Here is a 24,117-nt window from a genome sequence, read left to right on the forward strand (position 1 = left end):
TCGGATGGCTCCTCATCACTCCCTCATGTCTCTGCCCAAATGTCACCACCTCAGTGAGGCCTTTCTTGAACAACCGATTGAAATTTGTGCCTTTACCTCTCTCCTCCTTTGTGTCCATTGCACTAAAATCATCTAGCCTGGCACATCAGACCCTGATGTATTTTGCTTATTGCTGCTTTCCCCATGAAAACATGAGCTTGATGGGAGCAGTGTCTGTGTCCGTCACTGTGGCAGCCTCAGGGCCTATGGCTGTCCCTGGCACATAGCAAGCATGAAGCGCATTGCATGGACAAATGGAAGCTTCACTGCAGCCTGGTGGACACCTGCCCCTATTAGTAAGCCTGACGTCCCACTGGCTTTCAGCTAATGGTCTCCTGTCAATGCCTGGTGGGTTGGAGCTGGACTCTGGTGTAGCCCATCTGCTCTGGTGTCTTCACCGGCCCCGGGTGCCACCGCCTCTACTGCCACAGCCAGGCAACCACTAACCTGCCTCAGTCTGTGTGGACTGGCCCATCCTGCCCATCTCAAAGAAATGGAATCACACAATGTGTGACCTTCTATGACTGACTTCTTTCATGGAGCATCATGTTTTCAAGGTTCATTCATGCAGCAAGTGTCAGATCTTCATTCCTTTCCATGGTGACATAATATTCTATTGCATGGATATGCAGCATGTGCTGATTTTAATGCTCCTCACATTTCAATTTGGTGAAGCTTCTGCAGATGCGTCATCTGCAGTGAGACTCACTCCAGGTTCTGGGAGACCTGGGAGGATGATAAGCTTCTGCTGAGGCTTGTACAAATTCTTAGGGAAGTTTCAACAGTCTTAATCTCAGACTTATGGTTTAAAAGCAGTCTATGGAGTTCAAAACCATTTTCACCATTTGGACTTGGCTCTGTGGACTGGCCCGGGGAGAAACCGTTCTGATGTCCGGGGCCAGAGTGAGGAAAGACAGCAGCAAGGACGACTGAACGGGTTTTTCCTACTTAGCAAAAAGCGAACCCATCAAAGCAAAATCACTGAACATGAATGTGACTGGGAAGGCGGCCTTCAATGAATGACATCATTCCATGAACATAAATCTTAGTTTGTATGATTTATTTATGTTAAAAAGTCCACAAATGATGCTGGGTTTTCGATAGCTTTGTTTAAATGATAGTTTTTCCTTTTTAGTGAAAGTTGGAGCAGTGATAAGCAGCTCCAGCTGTAAAAATGAAAGGCGGAGGTGAAGCCGAGGTGATTATTACAGAAAAATGCTAAGTGGGGAGGGGTATTTGGCCCTTCCATCGTCTAAAATGAAAATTACCCTCCGCCACAATGTGCCACGAACAATTATCTGCTGTTTATTAATTAACCTCTTTCAAAAGCACCACATTTCTACAAGAAACTGTTATTTCTCTAATGTGAAAACTGGCTTATTCGTGTTTATTGGAACGACAATGTCCCATGTGGTCCAGGCTTAGTGCACACGTTACTGACACGTATTTTTTTAATGGCATATTTGGTGATTGAAAATACCTTCCCAGAAGAAGCCTCAACACTCAGCACAACTCGCTTGGTGCGTTAGTCCTAACTGAGCCCCCAAAGCCTCTGGCCAGAGCACAGGGTCTCTCCCTGGCCTCAGTAGCTGCAGCGCAGTCCTGGATAACTGCTCTAAGAGTGGGTGCTGGGAAGGAAGGGGGCTCAGGACCTACCAGTGAGAGGCGGGCTCAGGAAATCCAGACTCCAATGGCTGAGTCATTCTGGACCCTGGTCATTGTCAGAAGCACATAGGTGACCGAGAGGCCAGAGTACCCTCTGGGTGGCATGACTGCAGTGGGCTCTCATGGCGCTCGCACTCCTAGCACCTTAGGAGCCCCAGGAAAGGGTCCCAGGCAGAGATGTCTCTGCAGATGAATCTCTGCCACCCTGCACACCTTGGAGGGTGGCAGCCCTGCAGCGCGAGTCCCCTGGGGCTTTGTGGTCGGGGAGCTCTTCCCTGAGTCCCGAATCTGCCTGTAAGGACAGGTCCTTGACTAGGTCACTCAAGCCTCTGAGCATCAGTTTTCTCATCTGTAAGGTGGGCACAGCACAGCACCCACCTCACAGGACTATGAAGGCCACACAGTTCCCAGCTGCAACCCAGGGGTGGGAAATGAGCAGGGCAATGCCCAGCACCCTGTCTGGCGCAGCACCCAGGCCAGGGAGCCTGTGGAAGGACCAGCTTCTCTTCTAGAACTCTCGCTCTGCTCTGCCATGGTCCCTGCCGCCTCCCCCATCCTGCTGGGAACCCCTGAACAAGCCAGCTTCTTTTTTCAAACACAGCGCAAAGGGGCTGGGCAGCTGCCCACTGCTGTGTCTTCATCACACGGTGCTGGCAGCTCACTGAACACAGGGCAGCCCTCTGAGACCTGATGGATGATGAAGCTTACAGAGGGGTGGCTCGGCCTCAGGCACTCAGCACAGTCCCTGCCCCGGGCTGCTGCCTCCAGACCCGCCACAGCCTGCAAGGTCGCCTTCGTCTCCCTGGGTCTTCCCCTGGGCTGAAACTGCCTGGGGAGCCCTGAGGGAAACCTACTCGCTCAGCTCTCTTCATTCAGTTGTGACTCATCCATTCTTTCACTAAGGACAGAGCGCAGCCCAGCCTTGGGCCAGGTTCTGGGGTTTTGGAGACAGTGAGCTGGAAGCTCCAGGTCTGATGGAGGAGACACCTTCCTGCTTCACTCACGCCATAGACTGGAAGCTCCAGGAGCTCCGAGCCTTGCAGCGCCTCCTGCGAGAGCGAAGGAGGGAACGGGTGAATGGAAGCCAAGTTTGGGCTGCAGTTGCCAGGAAACCAGCTGGCCCTCGGACACCCACCGCCACCTGCCACCCCACTGGCAGCACCAGAGTAGGACAAGGTCAGGAGGATGAGACTTGACTGGGAGTTCAGGGGCTCCTGAGCCATCTGTCCTCACACATGGCCCTGACTGGCCCTCTGTGTGTCCAGCCAGGAGGTGGTTACCTTCCAGGGCTCCAGCTCACAGCCTCTGGGAGCAGCCCTGGGTTCTGCAAGAGGGCAGCTGGGAGGGAGAAGGGCTCTCGCCTCTATGGGGACCTGCAGGGCTCCGGGAACCACATGCCACTGGCCTGGGAGCTGTGACCACCATGGGGCCAGGTTCTGCTGCCGTCCACTCTACCTTGGGAAACTGGACTCCCAGGAAGCTGGAGGGGCTGCCCGAGGGTCCCAGGGGTCAGGAGGCAGAAGCTGAGCTGGAGTTTTTCCCGTCTCCCCGCTCCCTGAGCTGCCTGTGGACCCTGGAAGCCCTCCCCTCTTCCCCTCTGCTGAATACCACCTGGGTGTTCCCCTTGTAACTCCCCTGAAGCCATGGGGAGGGGTGTCTCCCCCTCCAGGGAGAGGCTGCTGAAGGCTGGACCTTCCCTGTTTACCCCAGTCCCCAGGGCAGGACCCCAGGTCCTCAAAAAGGTGACCTGTGGGGGCTGCGGGGGGCACTATTCTTCACACAGGGGTGCCCCTGCCACTCAGGGCCCCTGCCTTGATGAGGGGACCCAGGGACCCAAGGTGTGGGGGTGAGGGCTCCCCACAGCTCGGCATCCGGTGAGGGACTGGAGTCCCTGAGTTACCTACGCCCGGCTGCTCTCTCCAGCCCCGGGGGCATGAACGCCGGGGTTCTGGCGGCAGGGCGGGCAGCCCTGTCCCGGGAGGACGCCCGACTGATTCCATCACCTTCGGGTCAGTCTAAAGAATTGGTCATTTTTCCCTGCCTGGGGCAATCCTGGTCTCCGCTCTGGTCTTGCCGGCTCTTTGAGCCATGTCTCCACCGACACCGTGATGACTGGATTAGTAGAAGGCAAAGCACGGAGGGGTAGAGCCTTGGGTGTCCCCCTGGCCACCCCACTCCCCTCCCCTCCTTCCCTAGGTCCGGCCCCGGGAGGTGGGAGGCAGGGAAAGTCTTCTCAGACCACCGCCCACTGCTCCTGCCACTGCGCCTGCTCTGTCTACACCTAGAGGGGTAGTTTGTTCAGATCCTTAAGTCTCAGCTCGCCAGGCCATGCTGCGGGCCCCGCCCAGATGTGTGGGGACTCAGCTGCCACTGGTTCCAAAAGACCTAGTCCTCAGAGGTGGGCAGAGGGGTGGCACAGTCCCTTCTGCCGGCTTCATCGTGTCTGGGGCGCGGGCCTGGGTCACCACTTTTCCCCCACCTGCTTCCACCCCCGCAGGCCCCTGGCAGCCCCGGCCTCTTCTCCAAATCTCCTCCACCCTCTGCAGGATTTCGGATGCCGGGTGGTGCCATATCAGGTTCAGGTCTGCGTGAAACCTCCGGGGCTTCTGGAAACCCAAAGGGACCTGAGAGGAAAGCCCAGGGTGGGCCAGACCCTGTGCAGCAGGGGTGGGAGGATGGAGCCCCCGGGGTGGAGGAGCTGGGCCTTCTCTCCTCCTTCGCCTAGAGGGGCAGGAGAGTTCCAGGGGCGGCGGGGGAGGGGGAGTGAGGGGAGAGGACCCGGACCTGCCGCTGGCTCTGGAGCCAAGGTGGGGCGCGCCCTCTCCCGAAGGCCTTGACCCGGCCAAGCAAACTAGCAGACGAGGCCCACGGGGTGGGCGGCCTCGGGCCTCCACCTGGCGCCTTCCACCCAGCCACTCTCCCTAGCCAGCCCTGCAATAACCCCCTGGAGGAGGCAGGCGCGCCTGGCCCCATTTCACAGACGGGGAAACCGAGGCGTGGGGAAGAAATCCACCGCAGCTCCGTCTCCACGGTTTCATCTGTGGGGTATTAATCTCGCAGGGTCAAAGGCAAAATTTGGTTTTCAAGCTAAGAGGGCGGATCGAGTGGGGCAGGGAGCGCAGCGGAGGGACGGGAGGAGGGGGCCTTGCAAACCGAATGTGGATTCCGGAACCAGCCGATTAGGGAAACCCGCTTGGTGACCCGGCCGCCGGCCCCTGTCCCGGGCTCTAGGCGTTTGGGGACGCGGAAGGCGGGATCCCACCTGGCGACTCCCGGGAAGCGGCCGCGGGGCCCGGAAGGCTGCGAGGCTCGCTATTTCGTTGCTGCCCGCGCGCGGCCAGAACTGGGAGCTGAAGGCAGCGGCCGCGTCCACGCAGGCAGCGTTCTGGAGCGGGTCCGTGCCACCTCCGCCGCGCGCAGTTCCCCGCCGGCCGCAGGACGCGGGCGCTGTGCGTAACGAAGTTGCTCCTCCCGGGGCGGCGGGCGGCAGGAGGGGACCCAGGCCACGGCTGCGGGCGCGCGTGAACACACGGCTCAGGGCACACCGCAGCGCATCCGGGTAACGACATTCGTTGGCGGTTTTTTAAAGGTTCTGAGATCAACAGGAAAAGCGTGGGAAACCGATTCCCTGTATCCTCCCAGCCGCCGGGACGCTCCCGGTTGCAGACCCCCAGCGGCTCGGCCACTGCAGCTCCCCGGCCCACTGTGGGCCGCACACGGGCGGGAGTCTTTCGGCGCTTCCTGCACCTTCTCAGTGAGCCGGGTTAAGCCTGGATTAAACTCCCTCCTGCCCCACGGGGCAGAAACCCAGGGAGTTCAGGTTCACCATCTCCACCTCTTTAACAAAACAAAACAAAACAAAACAAAACAAAACAAAACAAAACAAAACAAAACAAAACACTCCGGGGCTCCAGACACCCGGACATCTGCACAATAGAGCCAGGCACCTAGCAGGGATGCGGGACACGAAGCGGGCAAAGGGACTCCACCAGGGCGGCCACAGCATTGTGCCTGCCACTGCCCGGCGGTCCCCCCGGAAGCAGCCCATCTGCAAGAGACAAGGCTCCCCCTGCACTCAGAAGATGTTTCCGTACATCTGGGGTTTGTTGGAAATCAGGGACACGACTGGCATTCCTGGGAATTCTACTCCTCCCAGTTCCCCACTCTGGGAACAGGAATCAGGTATCGGCTTTGGGAGGCTCCCACCTCTGAGCGGCACAGGAACCAAGCCCTGCCACTGCTGGGCCAGACTGGGAACTGTGTCCTGTCCTCTCCAAGAACTCTGGTGCACAGGAAGCTTTCCCAGGCCTGGGTGGGTGGGAGGAAGGTGAAAAGGAGCCCTGAAATATTGACCCCAGAGTCTGGGGGGATTCCTGTGGCCCTGGTATGCGGCTGGGGCATGATGCTGGAGAAAGCGCCCACTTCGGGTCATTTCAGAGGCCTGAATAGGGAAGAAATGGCCTTTCCGGTGGCCTGTTCTCCCCCCACACCCACCATTCTAGACCAAGCACAAGCTCCTTCCCGCATAGAGCCCCCTGCTAGGTGTGGGGTCCAGCAGCCCTCCTCCACGTCCCCTCTGTTTGTGGGAGCCAAGTCAGCCATCCCCAAGGGCTCCTGTGGTCTCCTGCCTCCTGCTGCTCAAGTCTGGGAGACATTCCCACCAAGTATGGGGCAGGAGAACGTGCAGAGAGCCGCAGCCTCATCCTGGCCTGACTCAGTGGCCCAGGTATTGGGGGTGGGGTGAGTGGGGGCCGTCTGGATCCCTCCTGGGGCATTTCCAATCTCCCAGGAAACCCAGTTGGTAAACTAGCGGCTATGTGCTTCTTTGCTACCTGGAGTTTTTCCTAAAGGAACAAGGTGGGGGTGGGGAGTGAGCAAAACTTGCCCTGGAATTCAATAGCGCCTGAGGCCAAGTGTCTGAAAGACCATGGTCAAGTTCAAAAATGCACAGAGGACCAGGAGGGAAAGGGGTGAGAACGAATGCTAGGTGCCATGCCCACTCCTGTCCTGCACACACAGCCCAAAGCAGGGCTCCCTGGGGTCTGAAGGGCTAGGAGGGGCGGCAGGGGCAGCTCTGACCCTGCCAGTTCACACGGGGCACAAAGCCTGGCCAAGCCAAGGAGCCCTCTAGCCCTGAATGCATTTGTAGACTCTGGGAGTGCAGGGTGGGCCCTATTGGTAGTTTTGCTACTCAGTGGGTTTCTGGGGAACCCCTGGGGCTTGGGGCCCTCCTACATGATGTCTAGTAAGACACTTCCTCCAGCACTGCAGGACCAGCATTTCTAGCTTTTAAGCCTGGCCTTTTCCCTAAGGAATTCACTTGCTCATGGGTCTATGGGCACTGGAAGCACTGGGAGTCTGCAGGACTCATGGGTAAATGCAGTTTCCATGGGTTCCATTTCTGCCCAGACCCCAGCAGAAGGCGGAGGTAAAAGCCCCTCTCTAGTCTCCTAGGCCCCAGCTATGAAGGTCACTGGGAATGAGCTCACAGCACTTACAGTCCCAGCACAGAGGTCCCAGGACCTGGCATCAGCCCCAAGGCTCTGCAGAGCTAGACTTGGTTTGAAAACTGCCCTCAAACCTTTTACTATCAAACTTTGCCCCACTGGGCCTCCGCTTGCCCTACTTGTTACCCAAGCTCCCCAAAGCCCTTGCCAGGCAGGGACACGGAACTGCACCCCAGGGAGGACCTGCATCTGCCCTTCCCCGCTTCACCCTTTCTCCCCACGGGACTCTTCAACAAGGCCTGACCTGCTCTCCGCTTCTAAGTGTGGCCACGCGGGGGCAGGGCCTGGTCAGGCCAGGACGAAACCTCAGCCAGGGCCATGGCCTTGGGAACAGCCTGCCTGGGCTCCTCCAGCAGACTGGGAGACACTGGAGCCAGAGCTGCTTGGTTGGGCACCTTTCAGGTGGGCAGCTCGGCCATCTCCCTGGCCAGCCTTGACCAGCAGCTACCCCTCCCCTGGCAGAACCGGAGAAGCAGTGACCCCATCCCTACCCCACAGCCTGGCGAAGAGCAGGGACCAGGCGGCACAGACCAGCTTGCTCCCATGCCTCCTGCCCTTCTTCCCTAGGCCCTGGCAACAGTGCCAGGGATGGCTGTCCTGCCCTAGCCTGGCCAGGGTTCTGAGAATCACCTCCTGAGCTGGAGGAGTGGGCAGGGAGAGGGACCGAGAGAGCTGGGGCACCCCAAGAGCACCAGGGATACGAAAGCTTGGCATCCATTGGCAACCTCCAGGGCAAGGGAAAAGGAGGCCTTTGCTGGGCTGCAGGGTGAGGATGGGGTAGAGACCCTCTCTGCAGGTGGGAGTGCTTTGCAGGCACCATAGTAACTACCCCAGGCCTCCTCTGGAGTCCCTGGAGGCTTCAGGCAGGAGTAGGCAGGGACCTGGGGTGCCCAGTATGGGAGTGACTTTGAGTCCTTTGTAGCCAGCAGCTCCAGCCAGGCTGGGCCCACGGTTGGAAGCCTGCCCTTGGCGGGGTTTAGGCAGGACAGTGCCTGTGTTCCTGGGCTCAAGCACCTCCCCCACACTCGGGTGAGCAGGTTCAGGGCCCGCCTTGGCCATCCAGGACTTCAGTGGTGCCCCAGCCTGAGAGGCAGAGCAAGACCCCCAGAGCTGGGCCGGGCGCTAAACACAGCTGTTCTGTGGTCCAGCCCCTGTCGAAAGATGGTCAGGGTGTGGGGAGGTCCATAGACCCTCGGAAGGATGGCGGGGACCAGGGCTGTGCCATTGCTGACGGCCCTTCTCTGGAGGACACTCACCTTTTGCCAGAAACAGCCGCAGCGGCGACTAGGGAGCGCTTCCTCCGGCAGGGGCTCCGGTGGCGGCGAGCTGGCTGTAGGACTGGGCACCCTGGACCCCTGGGAGCCGCATCGGGGTTCGAATCCGAGCAGGCAAGCAGTGCCGACTGCGGAGGATCCAAGGCAGAAGGCCCGGCGCACACCGCCGCTGCCGGCTGCGGCCAAGCCTGGCTCCGCTGGGCTTTTCCTCTGGGGTAGCGCCGACCCCGCGCCCCTCCGCATCCGAGGCGCCTCTGCTAAGACACCGGGGTCTCGGGGGTTCTCAGGGCCGCTGCGTTTCGCCTCCTTTAACGCAGAGGCGTGGAGTTGCACGTGTGGGTCTCAGTGGAGCCGCCACAGGTCTCATTACACAACAAAGGGCAGGGAGGGCACGGCAGGAGCCTAGCGGGGCGGCGGAGAGACCCCCCGCACCGCGGGCGCAAGCCCTGCTCCGGGCTCAGGCTGACGCTGCGGCAGCTCCCGGTCCCGTGGCCGGGCAGGACTTCGGTGCTCTAGGAGGGCGCGCGGGGCAGCGACTCGGCCAGGGCAGCGCCTCCGTTCCCTTCTAGTTCATTCCGGATTCCCAGATTCTCAGATGAGCAATCCGCACTCCGGCCGCCAGGCTCCTGGGCCGGGGCCACCCTGCCTGTACCCAGCCCGGCCCCTCCTCCGCGGCGCCTCGGACTTTGGGGGCTACAGGGGCAGAGGAAGCGCCTGGTCGGCTCCCGCCCGCGCTGCTCCACCTGCGCTGCCTGCCCTTCCGCCCCCTACGCACCTGGCCCAGAGGGGAGCGTTCCCAGAGGCCTGGGTCCCCGAAGGTGGCCCAGCTCGAGCCCTCGCGCAGCCAGTCACTCACCTGGGGGCGCGGCGGAGCCCGACGGGGGTGCAGCGGCAGGAGCGCGCGGGCGGGGACGATCCGCCAAGGACGCCCGGTGTTCGGACCGCCGCCCCCGCGCTGTGCCCCCGCGCTGGGCGTGTCGGCCTCCGCAGCTCCGCGCAAGACCGAGGGCGGCGGGTCCGAGGGCCGCCCGCCGGCCTGGGCAGTGGCGGAGCGCGGAGCTGGCGGCGCCTCCGCTGTTGTTTTTGAGCCGCGAAGCCCGAAGCAGCAGCCGTTGGGTGGGGGAGAAGGGGAGGAGGCGGGGGCCGGGGGGCCCGAGGGGGGCGGCGGGGCCTGGAGGGGGCTTCGGAGGAGCCGGGTTCTGGCGCGCGAACCCCGACGCCCCCTCCGGCGATCGCAGGGCGGGGACGGGGGCCGAGGGCAGAGAGAGGACGGGAGAAAAGCGGGCCGGGGCGACGGGGAACGCCAAGCTTTTTAATTAGTCATAAAACGCAGTAAAACGCAGCGAAACCCGCCCGGACCCGCGTCCGAACTCTCGGCGCGCGTGCCCCGAGATCCGAGGAAGTCGCGTGGAAAACCGCAGCCACCACCCCGTCTTCGGTCCCGGCTGGGGCGGGAGCCGCAGCGCGACGCGACCCGAGGCAGGGGCAGGGTGGGGGGATAGTCACCTTGCCTCCGGGGCCACCTGGGTCCTTTTAAAGTGTCCGGGGTGCGGGCCCCGGGCGGGAGCGCCCAGCACGGAATGTTTTCTTAAAGGGCCAGTTACGAGCTGCGCTGAAAAGGGGGGCAGAGGGGGGGAGAGAGAAGTGAGACGGAGACCGGGAAGGCCGAGGAGAGCCCCCCAATCCCGCGCCGAGGCGGCGGCGGCGGCGGCGGCGGCGCGACGATGAGGATGATGAATACATTGCAAAGTTTTTTTGGCCCCGGCGAGGGGTGTCAGATTGAGTGCTCTGTGCGCATGTGCGAAGGTGTCCAAACTGACAATGCTGGGGAGATGAAGATAGTGTGTGGCTGCTTCTGGACTCAAGGAGGAGGAGAGGGATTCCGCGAGCCGACACCATGCGATCCAAGGCGAGGGCGAGGAAGCTAGCCAAAAGTAAGTCTCCCGCGCTCGGCCGCGCCGCGCCGCCGGGCCAGGGCCGCTGGGCCGGGGCGCCCGGGCCAGGGGTGCGCGTCGGGGCGCGGCCCGCGCGCCTGCGGCTCGGGGCCCCCGGCTCGGCCGCGCGGCCCGGGGGGCTGCTCCGCCTCCCGCGCTCCGGGACGACCGGGCCCGGCGCGGAGGCTCGGGGCGCCCGGGCCGCGCGCTCCCCGAAGGCGCCGGCCCCCTCCCCGCCGAACCCCCTCCCCCCCCAACAGTGTCAGGCGCTCGGGCCCGGGAACCCGAGGCGCGCGGTGGGGGCCGGGGAGGGGGGCGGAGGGGGAGGGCCGGGGGTGGAGGGGAGCGCAAAGCGAAAGTTAGCGAAAAGTTGACGAAAGGGGAGAGCAACTTTTTCCTCCCCGCTCGCTCTCTCCCTCTCTCTCTCCCAGTGGCTCTCAGTCCTGGTCAAATCATATTCCGGGCTTTTGAAATAGTGGGCGCTAGAGCACCGCCTTTGGCGTCCGCCAGCCGGGCGCAGAGGAGGGAGACCCCGAGCCGGGGAGGGGCGGAGGAGGGGGCGCGGGCCGGCGCCCACCCGGCTCCGCGGGCGCAGGGGCAGGGGCGGCGACGGCAGAAACGGCCGCAGCCGCTTGGGGAGCAAAATGGAGACTTTTGCCCGGGCTGGGAACTGCGGCCGTGAAGTTTATGCCCCGGCGGTGCCCCGCGTGGTGGTGGAGGGCGCTCCTCGGGGACGCGGGCAGCCCGCGCGGGTAGCCGAGGTGGCCGTGCCTCCGACAGGAGGGTCCCCACCCGCCACCTCCCGACCCGCCGCGGCCGCCCTCAGGCCCGCGCGGAGCCCTCCGCACCCGCTCGCCTGGCACAGCCCAGCCCGGCGGCGACTGTCCCCGGCCGCACTGCCCGGTCCTCAGTCTTACTTTCTCTTTCGCTCCGTCTCGGCCGAGCCCCGGGCTCCGCGCGCCCTGCCTGCCGCCAGCCGGTCCCTCCCGCGAGCCGGGTGCTCCCGCCGCCCGCGCCCTCGCCCGCCGCAGCCGCGCCTCCGAGCAGCCCGCGCGCACCCCGCGCCCCGGCCGCCGGCGCCATCCGCTGTGGGCCCGCGGTGCCCCGGGCTGCGGCCGCCGAGGCGGGCAGGTGGGGGCGGGCGGCGCTGCGGCCCGGCGAGCGCGGCTCCCGCAGCCCCGCGGATGCCCCGGCTGCAGCGAAGCGGCCAGCGCCGCGCGAAGCGGCATCGCCGCCGCCCGCTCCAGCCGCCCCCTCCTCCGCAGGCCGCCCGCCCACCCGCGGCAGAGGCGGCCGGGCCGCTCCCCTCGAGGTCCCCGCCCGACCCACGCCGTTCCGTCCGCGCCTCCGAGGCCGGGTCCCGCCAGGCCGGCCTCGCGGCCATCCAGGGCCGAACCCACAAGCGTGAGCCGGGGTGAGCGCGGGGCTGGCGGCGGTTTCCCGAAGCTCCACTCCCTCGGCTCGGGACCCGCCCGGCTTGTCCCAACAGCGGCCCCGCAGCCGTAGGCCCCGCACTGGGAAAAGCAGCTCCGAGTTGTTCCGGACGCCCCTGTGCTCCGCGGTCGGCCGCGCGCGGCCCCTCGGTGAGGCGCCCCCTCCCCGCCGGGCTCCGCTGCCGGGTGCCCTTGGCCTCGGCCTCCCGTGACCTCTGACCCCTCTTGGTGCGAACAAGGCCGGGCGTTTCGCCGCCGCCGCGCAGGGGCTGTCTGTGCAGGGCGCTGCGGGCCTCCGCGCGTGGGGTGTGCGTGTGCGTGTTCGGGTTCGGTTCTGCGTGTGCACTGCGGGCCTTCTCAGAGTCTGGACCACCGGGCTGCATGCGGGCCGCTAGGTCAGGCCCTCACCCCGGCAGGGCCCGAAGCTGGAGCGAGAAAGTGGAAAGCCGCTGCGCTGTCGCCGGGCCTTCGCTGCAAGCGAGAGGCCGACTCGGCGCACCCGCGCGGCCCCGGAAACTTCCGAGAGGCCCCTGGGCGCCGAGCGCCCGCCTGGCCCCAGCTCCCCGCCGGACCCACCTCTGCCAGGTGGGGAGAGTTGCCGGGGACCGGGTCTGCTCAGGACCAGAACTGGTGCCTGGCGGCCGCCTGGTTACCTAGCCCGGAGGCCGGAGAGCGGGGCCCAGCAGGAGCGCCGAGCGCTGGCTTCCTTTTCCCGAGAGTCTTTAGTGAGGAAAACCCCATGGGAGGTGACTGCCAGGCCTCGGCCCTGCATCCACACTTGGCTGAGCCCTGGGAACCCCTCCTTCCGGGCTCCACAGCTGGGACCGCTGTCCCCAGGGCCCACCAAGGTGGCTGAGCCAGGTTCAGGATCACACTGCTTGCCCTGAGCAAGGCAGGATCCGCCGAAGAATTTCATTTCATCAGGCGATATTTTAAGCAGATGTTAACTTCCCCCGGGACGACAGTCACTACTACCTGAATTGGAGGCAGTAGGGCCAGCACTCCAGCCCTCCCCACAATACGGACCAGGTCAGGGGCCTGCGGGGTGGGGTAGGGGCAAGGTCACGGTTACCAGGCTGGTGTTCAGGCTGGGCACAGGAAAAACCAGGCCAGTGGAGGTGACCCCATGACCCAGCGTTTTGGGGGCCACCCCCGCTTGTGCATCTGGGGCTGTAATTTCGTTTGTGTTTCTCTGGAGACCCCCATCCAGGCCTCAGCTCAAGTGGGTCGCTCCTCCTGGTCCTGTGAGGGGCTGAATGGTAGCAGCTGCCAGACTGACCAGAGCTTCCAGCTGAGCTTTCCAAGGACAGAGGTGGCCACTGGGGTACTCAGGCCGGGGCTGTGGCTCAGCTGATGGGAAACCCACAGCCTCCTCCAGCCGAGCCTGGGAGCCAGGAGCAGAATATGGACAGTTCAAGGGACAGAGTCCCCCCAACTGAAGCCAGCTCCGTGCAGGCCGGTGGGGAAGTAGCCGAGGTGGCCCCACATTTACAAACTAAACGCCTAACAAAAGCTCATTGTTTCCAGGGCTGTTGTGATTCAGGTGGGCAGATGGGGTGTTAGCACCACCAAGGTGCCCTCCCGACTGCTGGGTGGGGGGGCCTCTGTGCAGGTGGAAGATGTGGCCTGGGAGAGGGTCGCAGCCAGCGCCCCCATCAGAGCTACCCCTTGAGGCCTGAGCCCCACCTAGGTGACAGACCCGGTCCTAGATGCTGCCTACCCCAGGGCTGGGGGAGTGTCAGGTCCACACCTGCCATCTAGCCCCTGGGGCGGGGGAGCAGCAGCCCCCGCTGTGGGGACTGCAAGTGTCTTGCTTGTGTTTGAGGGTGCTGTGTGTGGAAGGTGTGCTTGAGACAGGGTAGAGGTGAGTGGGTCTGGAGGCCCAGCTCACAGCCTCTTTCCTTCTTCCTGCAGAAACATGCCAGGCTGGCTGGGCCCTCCCTTCTCCCACCCTCCCTGGGGAAATTAGCCCCTAACACCAGTCCTCTCCCCAGACCCAGGACGGCTGCCTTCTGTCAGGAGGCCGGTTAGAGCTGCAGCGCCAGGAAGCGTCCGGCGGGAGTCCAGCGTCTTGCCCCGCTTCGGACGAAAACACAGAGGCTGCGGTGGAGAGTGGAGGGGTGGAGTGCAGGGCTGGCCGCCAGGGCCTGGTGCCCCGCTGCAGTGGACTGTGTCACCACAGGCCCTCCCTCTGCTCCCGGCGGGCAGGTGTGCGGTGGCTTGGAAGCTGGCAGGAGGGGGCTTGCCAAGCTGGCTTGTGGAGCAACTGCTGGGTGGGCTTCTTGGGGACAGGCACTGGCCTTGCCCTGGGCTGGCCGACCACCAGACTCCTACCCGGGCCGCCCTCCTTGTCCTGTGAGTGGCTCTCCAGAGCAGGTGGCACTCAGCCTCCTGGCCCCTCCTGGCCCCAAGGCTTCCTCGGCTCCTGAGTCCTCCTCTGGGCAGTGCGCGGGGCAGGGGACCAGGTCTGCCGTTTTTGCTGGGAGGTTGGGTGACGGTGGCCGGGCAGCCAGGGGCTCCCCCGACCAGGCCCCTCAGGGGAGGCCAGGCTGGTGGCAGCTCGCTGGGCCGCGGAGGGCCCGATTAGCCCCCTGTTTTATTCAATTAGGAGGCAATTAGGGATCCTTGGGGGGCTGGGGTTGGTAATTAAGGTGATGTATAATTAGAGTTTCAACAAAAATTATCCAGGATTAAAAATCTTTTGAATAATTTCGTTTAAAAATTTCAAATAGCGTTAAATACAATTTATCAGGTTTTGAATCAAACCCGTGTAACAAGTCTTGGAAGGCGCAGCGCCCGTCGCCGGCGCGGGAGGACCGGGAGCAGCTCGGGCGACTTCCCCGTGCGGGAAAGAAACTTCGCAGCGAAGCCAGCTGGCTGGGGCCTCGCCGTGGTGCAGCGGCGGCCGCGGGCGCAGACTCGGGCGGCCGAGGACTGCGGACTGCGCGGGCCGGGTCGGGGAGCGGGGCCTGGGGGCCCCGGGCCGGCCAGTGGTCGCGGCCGACTTCCCGCTCCCGGCGCACAAAGTCGCGGCCAACTACCGCGCCGCGCGAGCAGTGCCCGCGTCTCCACCGCGCAGCCTGCGCCCCAGACCCTGGCCCGGCGGGAGCAGCACCCGCCCCTCTAGAGCCCCAGCTTGAACCCCAGGGTCCCTCCTCCTGGCCTCCCTGGCGGAGAAGGGCGGCCTCTGCGTTCTGAACCCTGGACCCTCGGCCTCGTGCGGGACCCCGTGGGCGCCAGCCCCCCCGCTCGCGCCGCTTGCCTGTGGCATCCCCGACCTGCACCCGGAGAGACCGGGAGTGCGCGCCGCCTGGGTTTAGGTAGGAGCTGTGTGGGGAGGGAAGACGGTGCAGAGAAACCGAGGCAGAGGGTGGGAGCCCAGATTTCGAGGGCAGACCCGCCTGCACAGCTTCGCGGAGAAGGTAGATCCAGTCTGATCCGCAGCCCCGGCCCCCTCGGAGACCCGCAGGACTTTTTAAAGATGTCCCAGTGCACCTGGGAGACCAGACCCCTCCTCCCTTCTCTGACCCTGGGAGGATGGAGTGCGGAGGAGCAGGCACCACTTTTGGGAGTGAGAAACCCCAGGCTCAGAGAGGTGGAGTAACTCTTGGGAGGCCACACAGCAAAGTGAGGGCTCCGCTGAAATTCGGAGAAATGAAGACCTCCAGGGTTTCTAATGCAGCTCTCCCCTCCCCCACGGGGCGCTGCAGGCTGCTGTGAATTCAGTAGGGTGTTTTTTTCTTTTCTTTTCTTTTTCTTTCTTTCTTTCTTTCTTTTTTTTTTTTTTTTTTTTTTTTAACGTGTCAGGGTTTAAGGATCTTCTCAAGGCCAGTGCTCAACTTGTATCAGGTCTGTTCTTAAAAAGCCGGCAGGGCATCACGTGCGCCCAGCGTGGGAGTGGCCTCGCACCTGCAGGCTGGATTCCTGCTTCACTGGGTCTGGACTCCTGCTGGCTCCGTCCCGCACCCCTCCTGCCCCTGCTGTGGGTGTCCTTTCCCCAAGGGCAGGCACAGACAAGCAGAAGCCTTAGTCGCGGCCTGGCCTGCACCTTCCACACCCCCTTGCTTACTGCCTTCGCCATGAACAAGGGCAAGAGGCTCCGGTTGGCCCAGGAGGGGCAGAGCCCGTCCTTCAGCACCCCGCGGATCTGGAGGGGAATAATCTACTCCCCCCCACAGGCAGTCAGGAGGAGGTGGGGCTTTTGTTGCCCTGCTGGTCTGAGCTACAGGGTGGAAGGGGCTGGCAGCTGACGTCCCTAGTCCAGCCTGGCATAGGCCGCTGCTCCTCAAGTCTGGGCACCTCCTAGGCTGCAGCCTGGGCCCCAGTGGCCGTTCTGGGCCAGGAGTGCTCCCAAGCTCTGCTGAGCCCAGCGCAGGGGAGGAGTGGCCTCTGCCTGCTGTGACCACTTCACTCTTGGGCTTCGCCATCAAATCCTCCACACTCTGGAGGTGCCTGGCCGGCCTCTCCCAAGATGCAGGAACGGTGCCCCGGGGCCTGAAGATACGGCAGCTCCACTACCATATTTGTTTAATAGTTAACATTTTGGGCAAAAAAAGGAGGGAAGTCAGATTCTGGTGAAGGTTTTGCTTATTTTATATCCACTATAACTATTTCTGTCCATGAAAATTGGCTTAATTATATCAATGGAATGTTTCTTTTTCAATTCTGTATGCAATTAGTCCATCTTGCCGGCTGCAATTTATTTTAATAAAAAAATAAACCCGTGGTGTGTTGAGTTTTCGTCCCCTGGGGACAAATGCGATTGGTGTGTTTAATTTCATTAACTACAATGCGGCCTACTGGAAAAATGTATAAAATCAGCTTTATACAGCTTAAACACTGGCATTTGAAACAAATCATTATTGCATTAGCTGTCACACTGGTAATTCTAGAATCTAAGGAAAAAAATATATTATGGCTGTTTTTATAACCCTTTGCAAATGCACTGTTAAAATAATTTATAATCATTTTAAAACACGGCTGGGTCCTGGGGACTGTTTCATCTCCTCGGCATAAGGCTCTGCCTTCCCACGCGTGTTTTCCGCTTCCAAGCCGGCACGTGCACCTCTCTGGGTGGAGACCGTGGAGCCTGTGTTTAAACGGACCCGGTGAGGAGAGGTCACTTTTTCATGCTGGCCTGAACCCCACTCTTGTGGCGGAGTAGCGGGTGCGGTGGCAGGCTCATTTGCCATCCGCCTCGGGCCAGAGAGGACCCCAGAGGCCAGGGCTGCAGAACCCTCCCCAGCTGCTGCCCTCTGTCCTCTGGTGGGAGGAGGCGGCACACACCTGGCTTGACCAGGAGTGAGCCCAGCCCCAAGCGCAAGGTCCCCGCTTCAAACGTGCAGAAGTAGGAGCAGCCTCTGCCCTGCCCACCTCCAAGCCCTGCTTGGCAGAGCGGCTTTCTGAGCCCGCTGTGAGGAAACCCACCAGACCCACGCTTCTCTTGGGATAACAGGCTTCCTAGCACACTGCGTAGCTCCAGGCTGTGCTCCGTCAAGCATGGGGGTGTGTCAAGCGTGTGTGTGTGTGTGTGTGTGTGTGTGCCCCAGTGTGCACGTGTGTTACGATACGCGTCTCTGCCGCAGCCCTGGCCACATCTGCATCGACTCTGCAGTGGATGAAGGGAGGGTGCGGGGTGCTTGCTCCCTGTCCGGTTGGTGTAGACCTGGGCCCTCAGAGGATCTGTCGGGGCAGAGGAGACAAGGGAAGGATTTGCTTCTGCTTCCGAGATGCTGTGAGGAAGCTGGGTTGTGCCACGGAAGTCCTTGCGAGTTGCTGCCGGCTGTTCCCCAAGTGGAGTGGCTCAGGGAAGGTGTCTGTGCATCCCAGAGCAGGAGCACGTGGGCCCGGCCTCTGTCTGCTCTCAGCGTCCCCCGGCAGAAGCACTGGAGCCCGGGGCTTCTCCAAGGGTCCAAGGGTGTCTGTCTCCTTCCTTGCCCGCAGGTAGTGCCAGGGGCATTAACAGGAAGGAATAGGCTCAGGGGCTTCGTTGCAGGCCAGGGACCAGGGCTGCCTTCCCTTGGGTGTGAGGACGGGAGGGTTTTCCAGGCTTTACCGGGGTTTCGTAGGCAATTCCCGGAAACCTCGTCAGCCTTCTTCCGCACGTGAAGGACTATTTCCCGTCCCTCCTCCTCAGCCCTCCGACTTACATGGATGGATTTCGTTAGATTTGGTTTTCTCCTCTGATAACAAATTGATACTCTATAATGGATTTCAACATGGGGTGATGGTGGGTGTTTTTGGGGGACACGACTCTGGGTCTGATTCCCCTTCTTGCTTCTCAGGGGCTGGTCTGCGTCTTGGGTGACTCTCCCCAAATCTCTGGCTCCGGGTCCCACCCCCGTTGAAGTGACCTCCGCCGGGGAGGTCGGCAGACCCGCAGCTGGCCTTCCGTTCGGGGTGCTTCGGAGTCGGGCAGTCAGGAGCTCTGTCCCCGTTCCCACTTGAGAAGAACGACAAAGCTGGGTGCTTGGGGCGCGTGTCAAGTCCTGGTCCACGGGCCTCCCGGAGGCCGCCGGCAAGGTTTCCCATGGGGCCTGACCCTGCCCCATGGCACAGGCTCAGCTTCCCACAGCAATCCCGGAAACCCAGGCTCCATTCACTGTGCGTGTGCCCTGCTCTCCCAGGGTCCCCACACTGGCCCTCCTCTTTGTGAAGCCAGGTAAAGGTGAGACACTTGGAGAATAAAAGTGAGTTTGAACTTGGTTGAGGTGCTGAGGTGTTCACACATGCATGACCCTGCTCCTCCAGCAGGGGGTCTGCGCGGAAGGATCTGGAAGGTCCAGCAGGGTGTTTAGGGTGCTTTTTTCCTGGGTCCTGGAGCCAGGCTGGAGTGCTTCGAAATGTCTCTTCCAATCAGCCAGGCAGCCAGGTGGGGAGTTTTGCTTTTATCTCCTTGGCCTTTTTGGGAAGCTGATGGGTCAGTCCTCAGCCCCAGCTTTTGTGGGGGTCGTGGGGGGGGGGTGTGCAGGGGTGTGCAGGCTTCAGGGGCTTACAGATCAGGCCCCGAGCGTGGACCACCAGCCCCGCGGCATTGCTAAAGCAGAGCCCGGGCCGCAGCCTGAGGCCAAACGACCCTCGGGTCTCTCCTTGGCTGCAGCAAAAGAACCCCTTTGACTTCTGCCTTATGATTCAGCCTGGCCAGAAAATGTGCAGTGATTGTTAGCGCCTCATTGCCAGCTAGGAGGCACAGGTGCCGGGATCTGTTCTGGCCCCTTCCACGTGCAGTGGGAATCTCTCCAGCCCTCGCCTCACCGGGTCTCCTCCGTCCACGCCTCTGTCCTGGGGTGGGAACGGCCACTGCCACGAGCCACTTCTTTGCTCCTCAGAGGCCTCCCGGTTCCTGCAGGGGGTCGGGCGCGTCTGCGTGTTCCATTCCCGCCGTCCACTCCTCCTCCCCGGCGCCAAGCGTGGTGTGCTGGGACTCCGGTGTGCTGGCCTCCGAGACGGGCATGCTGCGGGGCAGAGGACCTCTCCAGCTGCAGGATGCATGCCGGGGCCCACCCGGAGGGAGACAGGGTCCCCGAGCTCTGGGGGACACAGGCTGCCTCCCGCCGTGGCGGGTCAGGGACTCAGCAGCTCCACACCAGAGTCCGTCCTCACTGGGGAGCAGGCCTTTGCCCTGGGGTCTGGCCCTCGGTGTCCAAGGTGGCAGGAAAGCCAGAGTCTGACCAGCAGCTCACCGCAGCCCCTGCCACTGGAGACACGCGGCTCGGAGGCTCCTGTCTGCACTGGGGTGGAGGTGCCTCTTCCCAGCCCTGGTTCAAATTAGAAAGGCCCAGAAGAGAGGGAGAGAGGGAGGCAGCCAGAGAGGAGGGTTGTGTCATTTTCTTTGGGGCCGTGAGCCTCTGACTCTCTCTTTTTAATTCGGTGGTTCAAATGAAATTCACTTCTCTAGTACCCGTGGCAGTCAGGACACGGCCAGAGTGTTAGCACAGGGACGGGATGACGGGGTGCGTGCGTGAAGAGGGGGCTCTGATGTGCCCGGGAACTCTAGCCTGTGACATGGTTGATGGCTGTGTCTGCATCCAGACCTTCCAGCCGGCGCTCCAGCAACTACGGCTCTCAACCATAGACTCCACGGTGGCTCCTGTGGCCGGGTCTCCCAGGGAAAGGGGAACGTGTTGAAAAACGCCCAGGCATTTCCCCGGCCCTCGGGCTGTAACAGCCTCGTCGGAGAGGCCGGCTGCATCAGTGTGTAAGGCATTTAAACAAAGACCAAAAATGATGCTCAGCAGAGGAGCCCAAATGGTGACCGCAGGGTGGCTGCGGCCGTCCCGGGCAAACAGGATGGCGGCGTGGCTGTCTCCAGTGGCCCCGGGCATTGATCCTCATTTCACTCCCTGCTGCCCATGCCTTCCCTAGAGGAGCCGGGTCCGGAGTCTCCGCCGCTGCCCGGGCCTGTTTCCCTCAGCGTGGAGGCTAGTGATGGGGAGGAGAGGTCTCGGCTCTGTCAGCATCTCTGAGCAGTGTTGGCCCGAGAGCCCTTCCAGCACCTTCCAGCACCTTCCAGCCCCACCTCAGAGTGGCTGCTGTCAACCCGCTCCCACGCACTGCCTGGCAGGCCTAGCCACCCCTGTGTGTGCACAGGGCTCCCTCGGGGTGGGCCGCAGGCCTGTCGGGGGGCTGTCTGGAGGTCCCGGGGTCCTTTCGGAGGGAAGCCTGTAATGCAGAGAGTGTCTGTTGACTCGGTGAAAATATCGCTGCTTCAGGCAGCAGCCAGCAGCATGGAGCAGCCTGGCCCCAGGGTTGTGCCACCGTCCCATGCCACCTGCTCCTCCACGGGAGCTGGCTCCCCGGGAGATTTCTGGCCTCACACATCCCCTGCAGCCTCTGATTCCTGGGAAAGCCGATGCATTTCTGAACTACTTGAAAACTAGAGGGTGTTTTCTTGGCCGGAGCTGACGCTGCTTCAGGGAGCAGTGGCCCCCCCATGCACCCCTTCCTCTGGCTGGACGTCGAGATTGTCTCCAGGGAGCATGCAGATGTGTGTGTCCTCTGCGTGCTCGCACACCTGCAGGCAAGCGTGCTTCAGACGGCGGCCCCAGAGCGCCCGCCAGGCTGCCTGCTTTTGCGGATCGGCGACATCGCCCCGCTCCCGGCCCTCTTGTGCCTCCAGAGAGCCACTTGCCCTGGCTGCAGTGCGGCCGTTAGGCTCCATGGCGCCAAAGCTGGCTTCCTCAGCAGCTCGTGCCCACCCGGCCCAAAGCCGTTCTGCAGCTGCTCGTGGTGGGAGAAGAGACCGGCAAAGTTCAAAGGTGGAGAGGTGGCGGCGCTCCCGAGCACCGCCCCGCACGCCTGTAACCCCGGAGCAGAAACAAAGAGGAAACGGGGCTGTTTAGATAATCCCGGGCCCCGGTGCCTGCGTTAGAAAAATTAGGCCCTCTTGAAAAATTACAGAATTATGCTGGCAGGGTCGGGTTCCGAGATAATGATGTGTCTGTGTGTGAAAATATTAAATTGCAATAACACGCCGCGCGAGTGCCTCTCTGAATGGGGTATTCAGTTCCCAGCCCAGGCTGAGCGAGCAGCGAGCGACTGACGGAATACAAATGGTGCCGCGGAGCGCCGGGATTTACGGGCGACCCGCGCTTTCCCCTCGGTCTCTGCCCAGCGCATCCAGCCATCCTTTTCTTTAATGAAACAGCCCGACAATGTGGCTAATTATTTATTTATCACATGAGCAGGAGGAAAAGCTGTCAGAGACAGATCAATTTTTTCCCCGGAAGTGATTTGACATGACTTTAAAAATAAGGCCGACGGAGATACGCGGGCGGTGTCCTCTGAACCTCCAAGTTTCGTGGCATCCACTTGGCTGACAATTCGTTTTGCAAAAACGGCAGGCCCAGGCCCTAAGCCTGCAGCCTGAGAAAACGCAAACTTGAGCCGGGCCGGCTTGCTCTCCCCTCCGACCGGGCGACGTCTCCTGGATTTCTGTTCTGGGGAGCATGTGGGGCAGCTTCTTCCGGGCCGGGGAAATCGGAGCAGCCACAAGTGAATCCGGACGATGGGAGGTTGTTCATATCTCAGAGCCCCGGAGTCGCCGCGTCTCCGCCCGTGAGCCCGCGTGAGCCGTGCAATCCCAGCCGGAGCTCCCAACGCTTCCCAGAGCGCCTGTGTGCCTGCCAGCGTGTGTGTGTGGTGGGGGGAGAGGGTAGCGTGGGGTGGGGGGTGTGCACATTCCGCCCAGTGTCCCCATGAACAAAAGGCCTAAGAGGAAGCAGAGAGTGAGGGAGCTCAGAGAATCGGGGGGGCGGACGGCATGGCCGCGAGGGGCTCTCTGGTTTCACAGCGGGGAATGGGAACCGAAGGGCAGAGGCTCCGGAGTCTTAACTTTCCCTCCGCCAAAGGTGTTAATCTTACCTTCCCGAGGTTAGATAAAGCTGCTAAAAGCTGCTGTTTGTCATTGAATCTCATCTGCTAATGAGTGCGGCGGGGCTTGGGTTCGAGGCCCCTCGAGGCTGCACCCCGAGTCCCCTGTGCTGGCCCCGATAAGGGGTCATTCTAAGCTCTGCACAGAGGGTTTTAGGTTGCCTACGCTCCTGACAGGCGACCCTCGTTGAAAGGGAAGCGGGGCTGGTGGCCATGGTGAGGTGAGAGGCCGGTTTCTGCAGCCTGGCCCACTTCTCGGCCAGCTCCTGGAGAGCCCCCCCTCCTTGTCCCACCAGACCAAGCATGGCTGTGTGTGGAGCAAGGAGGAGGCAGGGAGAGTGCCACCTTGCATTTTATGACAGAGTCCCCAACTCTTTCTGCAGAGCCTCAGCTACGGCCTGGCCTCACCTGCAGGGCTGGCGTTGAGAAGGTTGTTTTTCTGTCTGTGAGCAGGGGGGTGACCAGTGGGCGGTTCCAGGAAGCCCTGCTGTGGACGGGCCAGGACAGCTGGACCTCCTGGCCACACAGCTGCTTCCCACCCCTGGACGTGGGTCACTCGGGGGCGGGTAGAGCCTGGCCACAGAGCACATGGGGGGGGCCCCCATGGCGGGCCCATGTGGGAGGCTGGGGAGACCCCCTCCTTGCTGCCCTGACTATCCACCAGCAAGACCCCACCAGTCCTTGCTCCCCTGACAGACCCAGAGGCAGAGGCCTTCAGAGCCAGCAGGCAGGACGGGCAGATGGTGCCACAGCCCCTCAAGGCAGCAGTGAAGCCCTCGTGAGCACTGCCCCAAGCCCTGCAACCCTGATGCGTGGAGGTGTCTGAAATTCCCTTGACGCCTCAGAGTTCAGCACCGCCAGCCTCCAGCCTCGGGGACAGCACCTGGCGTTCACTTCCCAAATTCAAAGTGAGGCTCCACTATGTTAGATGACCTTGGAGCAAACCATGGGAAGTTGATGGGCAGGAGGCTGGCCCGGGGCCCTGGGGTGACCGGGAAGGCCAGGCCCTCTGCTGTCAGGCCTGTGCGGTCTTCCCTGAGGGGAAGTTTGCTGTTCCTTGGGTTCCGTAAGAGCAGGCAGGTGGCCCTGTGGGTCCAGGAGGGCACCTTGGGGCCGGCCCAGCCAGCGTCAGAGGATAAGGGCCCACCTACAGTCAGGCTCAGCTGTGGCCACAGGCTATGGACAGGAGAGGGGCCACATGGCAGGAAACCCAGGGCGAAGGACCTCAGCCTGCAGGGTCTGGGGACCGTTCCCAGGAGGCCCTGGGCTGGGTTGAGCGGGATTCAGTTTTCAGAGATGGGGCGTGAGGAAGCCGCCCTCACGCCAGCCAGATGTGAGGCTGGGACTGCAGTTCTGAGAGTTGCTCTCGGACTCCCTGGCCGGTGTCCACGCCTCAGGTGGGTCAGGACAGAAGGCGGAGGCCCAGTGGGGGTGCTGGAGGCGGAGCGCCAGGCCCACTGAAACCGTGCACCCAGAACGCTCGCCTGCCGCTGTGACTATTGCTATTACTGTCCTTAGGATCCAGGCAGTCAGTGTCAGCAGCTATTTTGGAGCTTCTGGAACTTTCTCTGGCTAAAGACAGGTTTGTGTGTGAAAGAGCATGCCTGGGCAGGCTCCTCTGGATGCGACCTCCAGATTACAAAAACCTTGTCCGAGGCCGGGCACCGTGGCTCACGCCTATAATCCCAGCACTTGTGGAGGCCGATGCGGGTGGATCACGAGGTCAAGAGATCGAGACCATCCTGGTCAACATGGTGAAACCCCGTCTCTACTAAAAATACAAAAATTAGCTGGGCCTGGTGGTGTGCGCCTGTAAGGCTACTCGGGAGGCTGAGGCAGGAGAACTGCTTGAACCCAGGAGGCAGAGGTTGCAGTGAGCCGAGATCGTGCCACT

General features: G+C 62.2%; 2 protein-coding genes across 5 annotated transcripts in view; one reads left to right on the plus strand and one right to left on the minus strand.

Annotated features, from left to right (window-relative positions):
• Positions 1-1,082: 1,082 nt before the first annotated feature.
• On the minus strand, positions 1,083-10,384 carry LOC120366098 (uncharacterized). The gene is made up of 3 exons (XM_039474523.2): positions 10,306-10,384; positions 9,342-9,793; positions 1,083-8,791 (listed from the first exon to the last, which is right to left on the minus strand). Exons 1-3 carry the CDS (start codon positions 10,382-10,384, stop codon positions 8,279-8,281), a joined length of 1,044 nt encoding a protein of 347 aa, XP_039330457.1. The 3' UTR covers positions 1,083-8,278.
• The window catches only part of PRDM16 (PR/SET domain 16), a 355,063-nt gene continuing 340,730 nt past the window's right edge, over positions 9,785-24,117 (plus strand). For all 4 annotated transcript variants that reach the window (XM_074379953.1, XM_074379954.1, XM_039473778.2 and 1 more), the window contains exon 1: positions 9,785-10,419. In XM_074379953.1, the coding sequence (XP_074236054.1) occupies positions 10,383-10,419 (37 nt within the window). In that variant the 5' untranslated portion in view covers positions 9,785-10,382. The remainder of the gene's footprint in view (positions 10,420-24,117) is intronic.

This window comes from Saimiri boliviensis, chromosome 11, assembly GCF_048565385.1.
Source record: "Saimiri boliviensis isolate mSaiBol1 chromosome 11, mSaiBol1.pri, whole genome shotgun sequence".
Taxonomy (NCBI): domain Eukaryota; kingdom Metazoa; phylum Chordata; class Mammalia; order Primates; family Cebidae; genus Saimiri; species Saimiri boliviensis.

Excerpts from the sequence above, each read along its gene's own strand:
- LOC120366098 (XM_039474523.2), bottom strand. The coding sequence starts at position 10,384 with ATGGTGTCGGCTCGCGGAATCCCTCTCCTCCTCCTTGAGTCCAGAAGC. Across the intron at positions 9,794-10,305 it reads ATCTTCATCTCCCCAGCATT|CTTGGCGTTCCCCGTCGCCC; the intron begins GTCAGTTTGGAC and ends CTAATTAAAAAG. Across the intron at positions 8,792-9,341 it reads GGGCTCCGCCGCGCCCCCAG|GAGGCGAAACGCAGCGGCCC; the intron begins GTGAGTGACTGG and ends TCTGCGTTAAAG.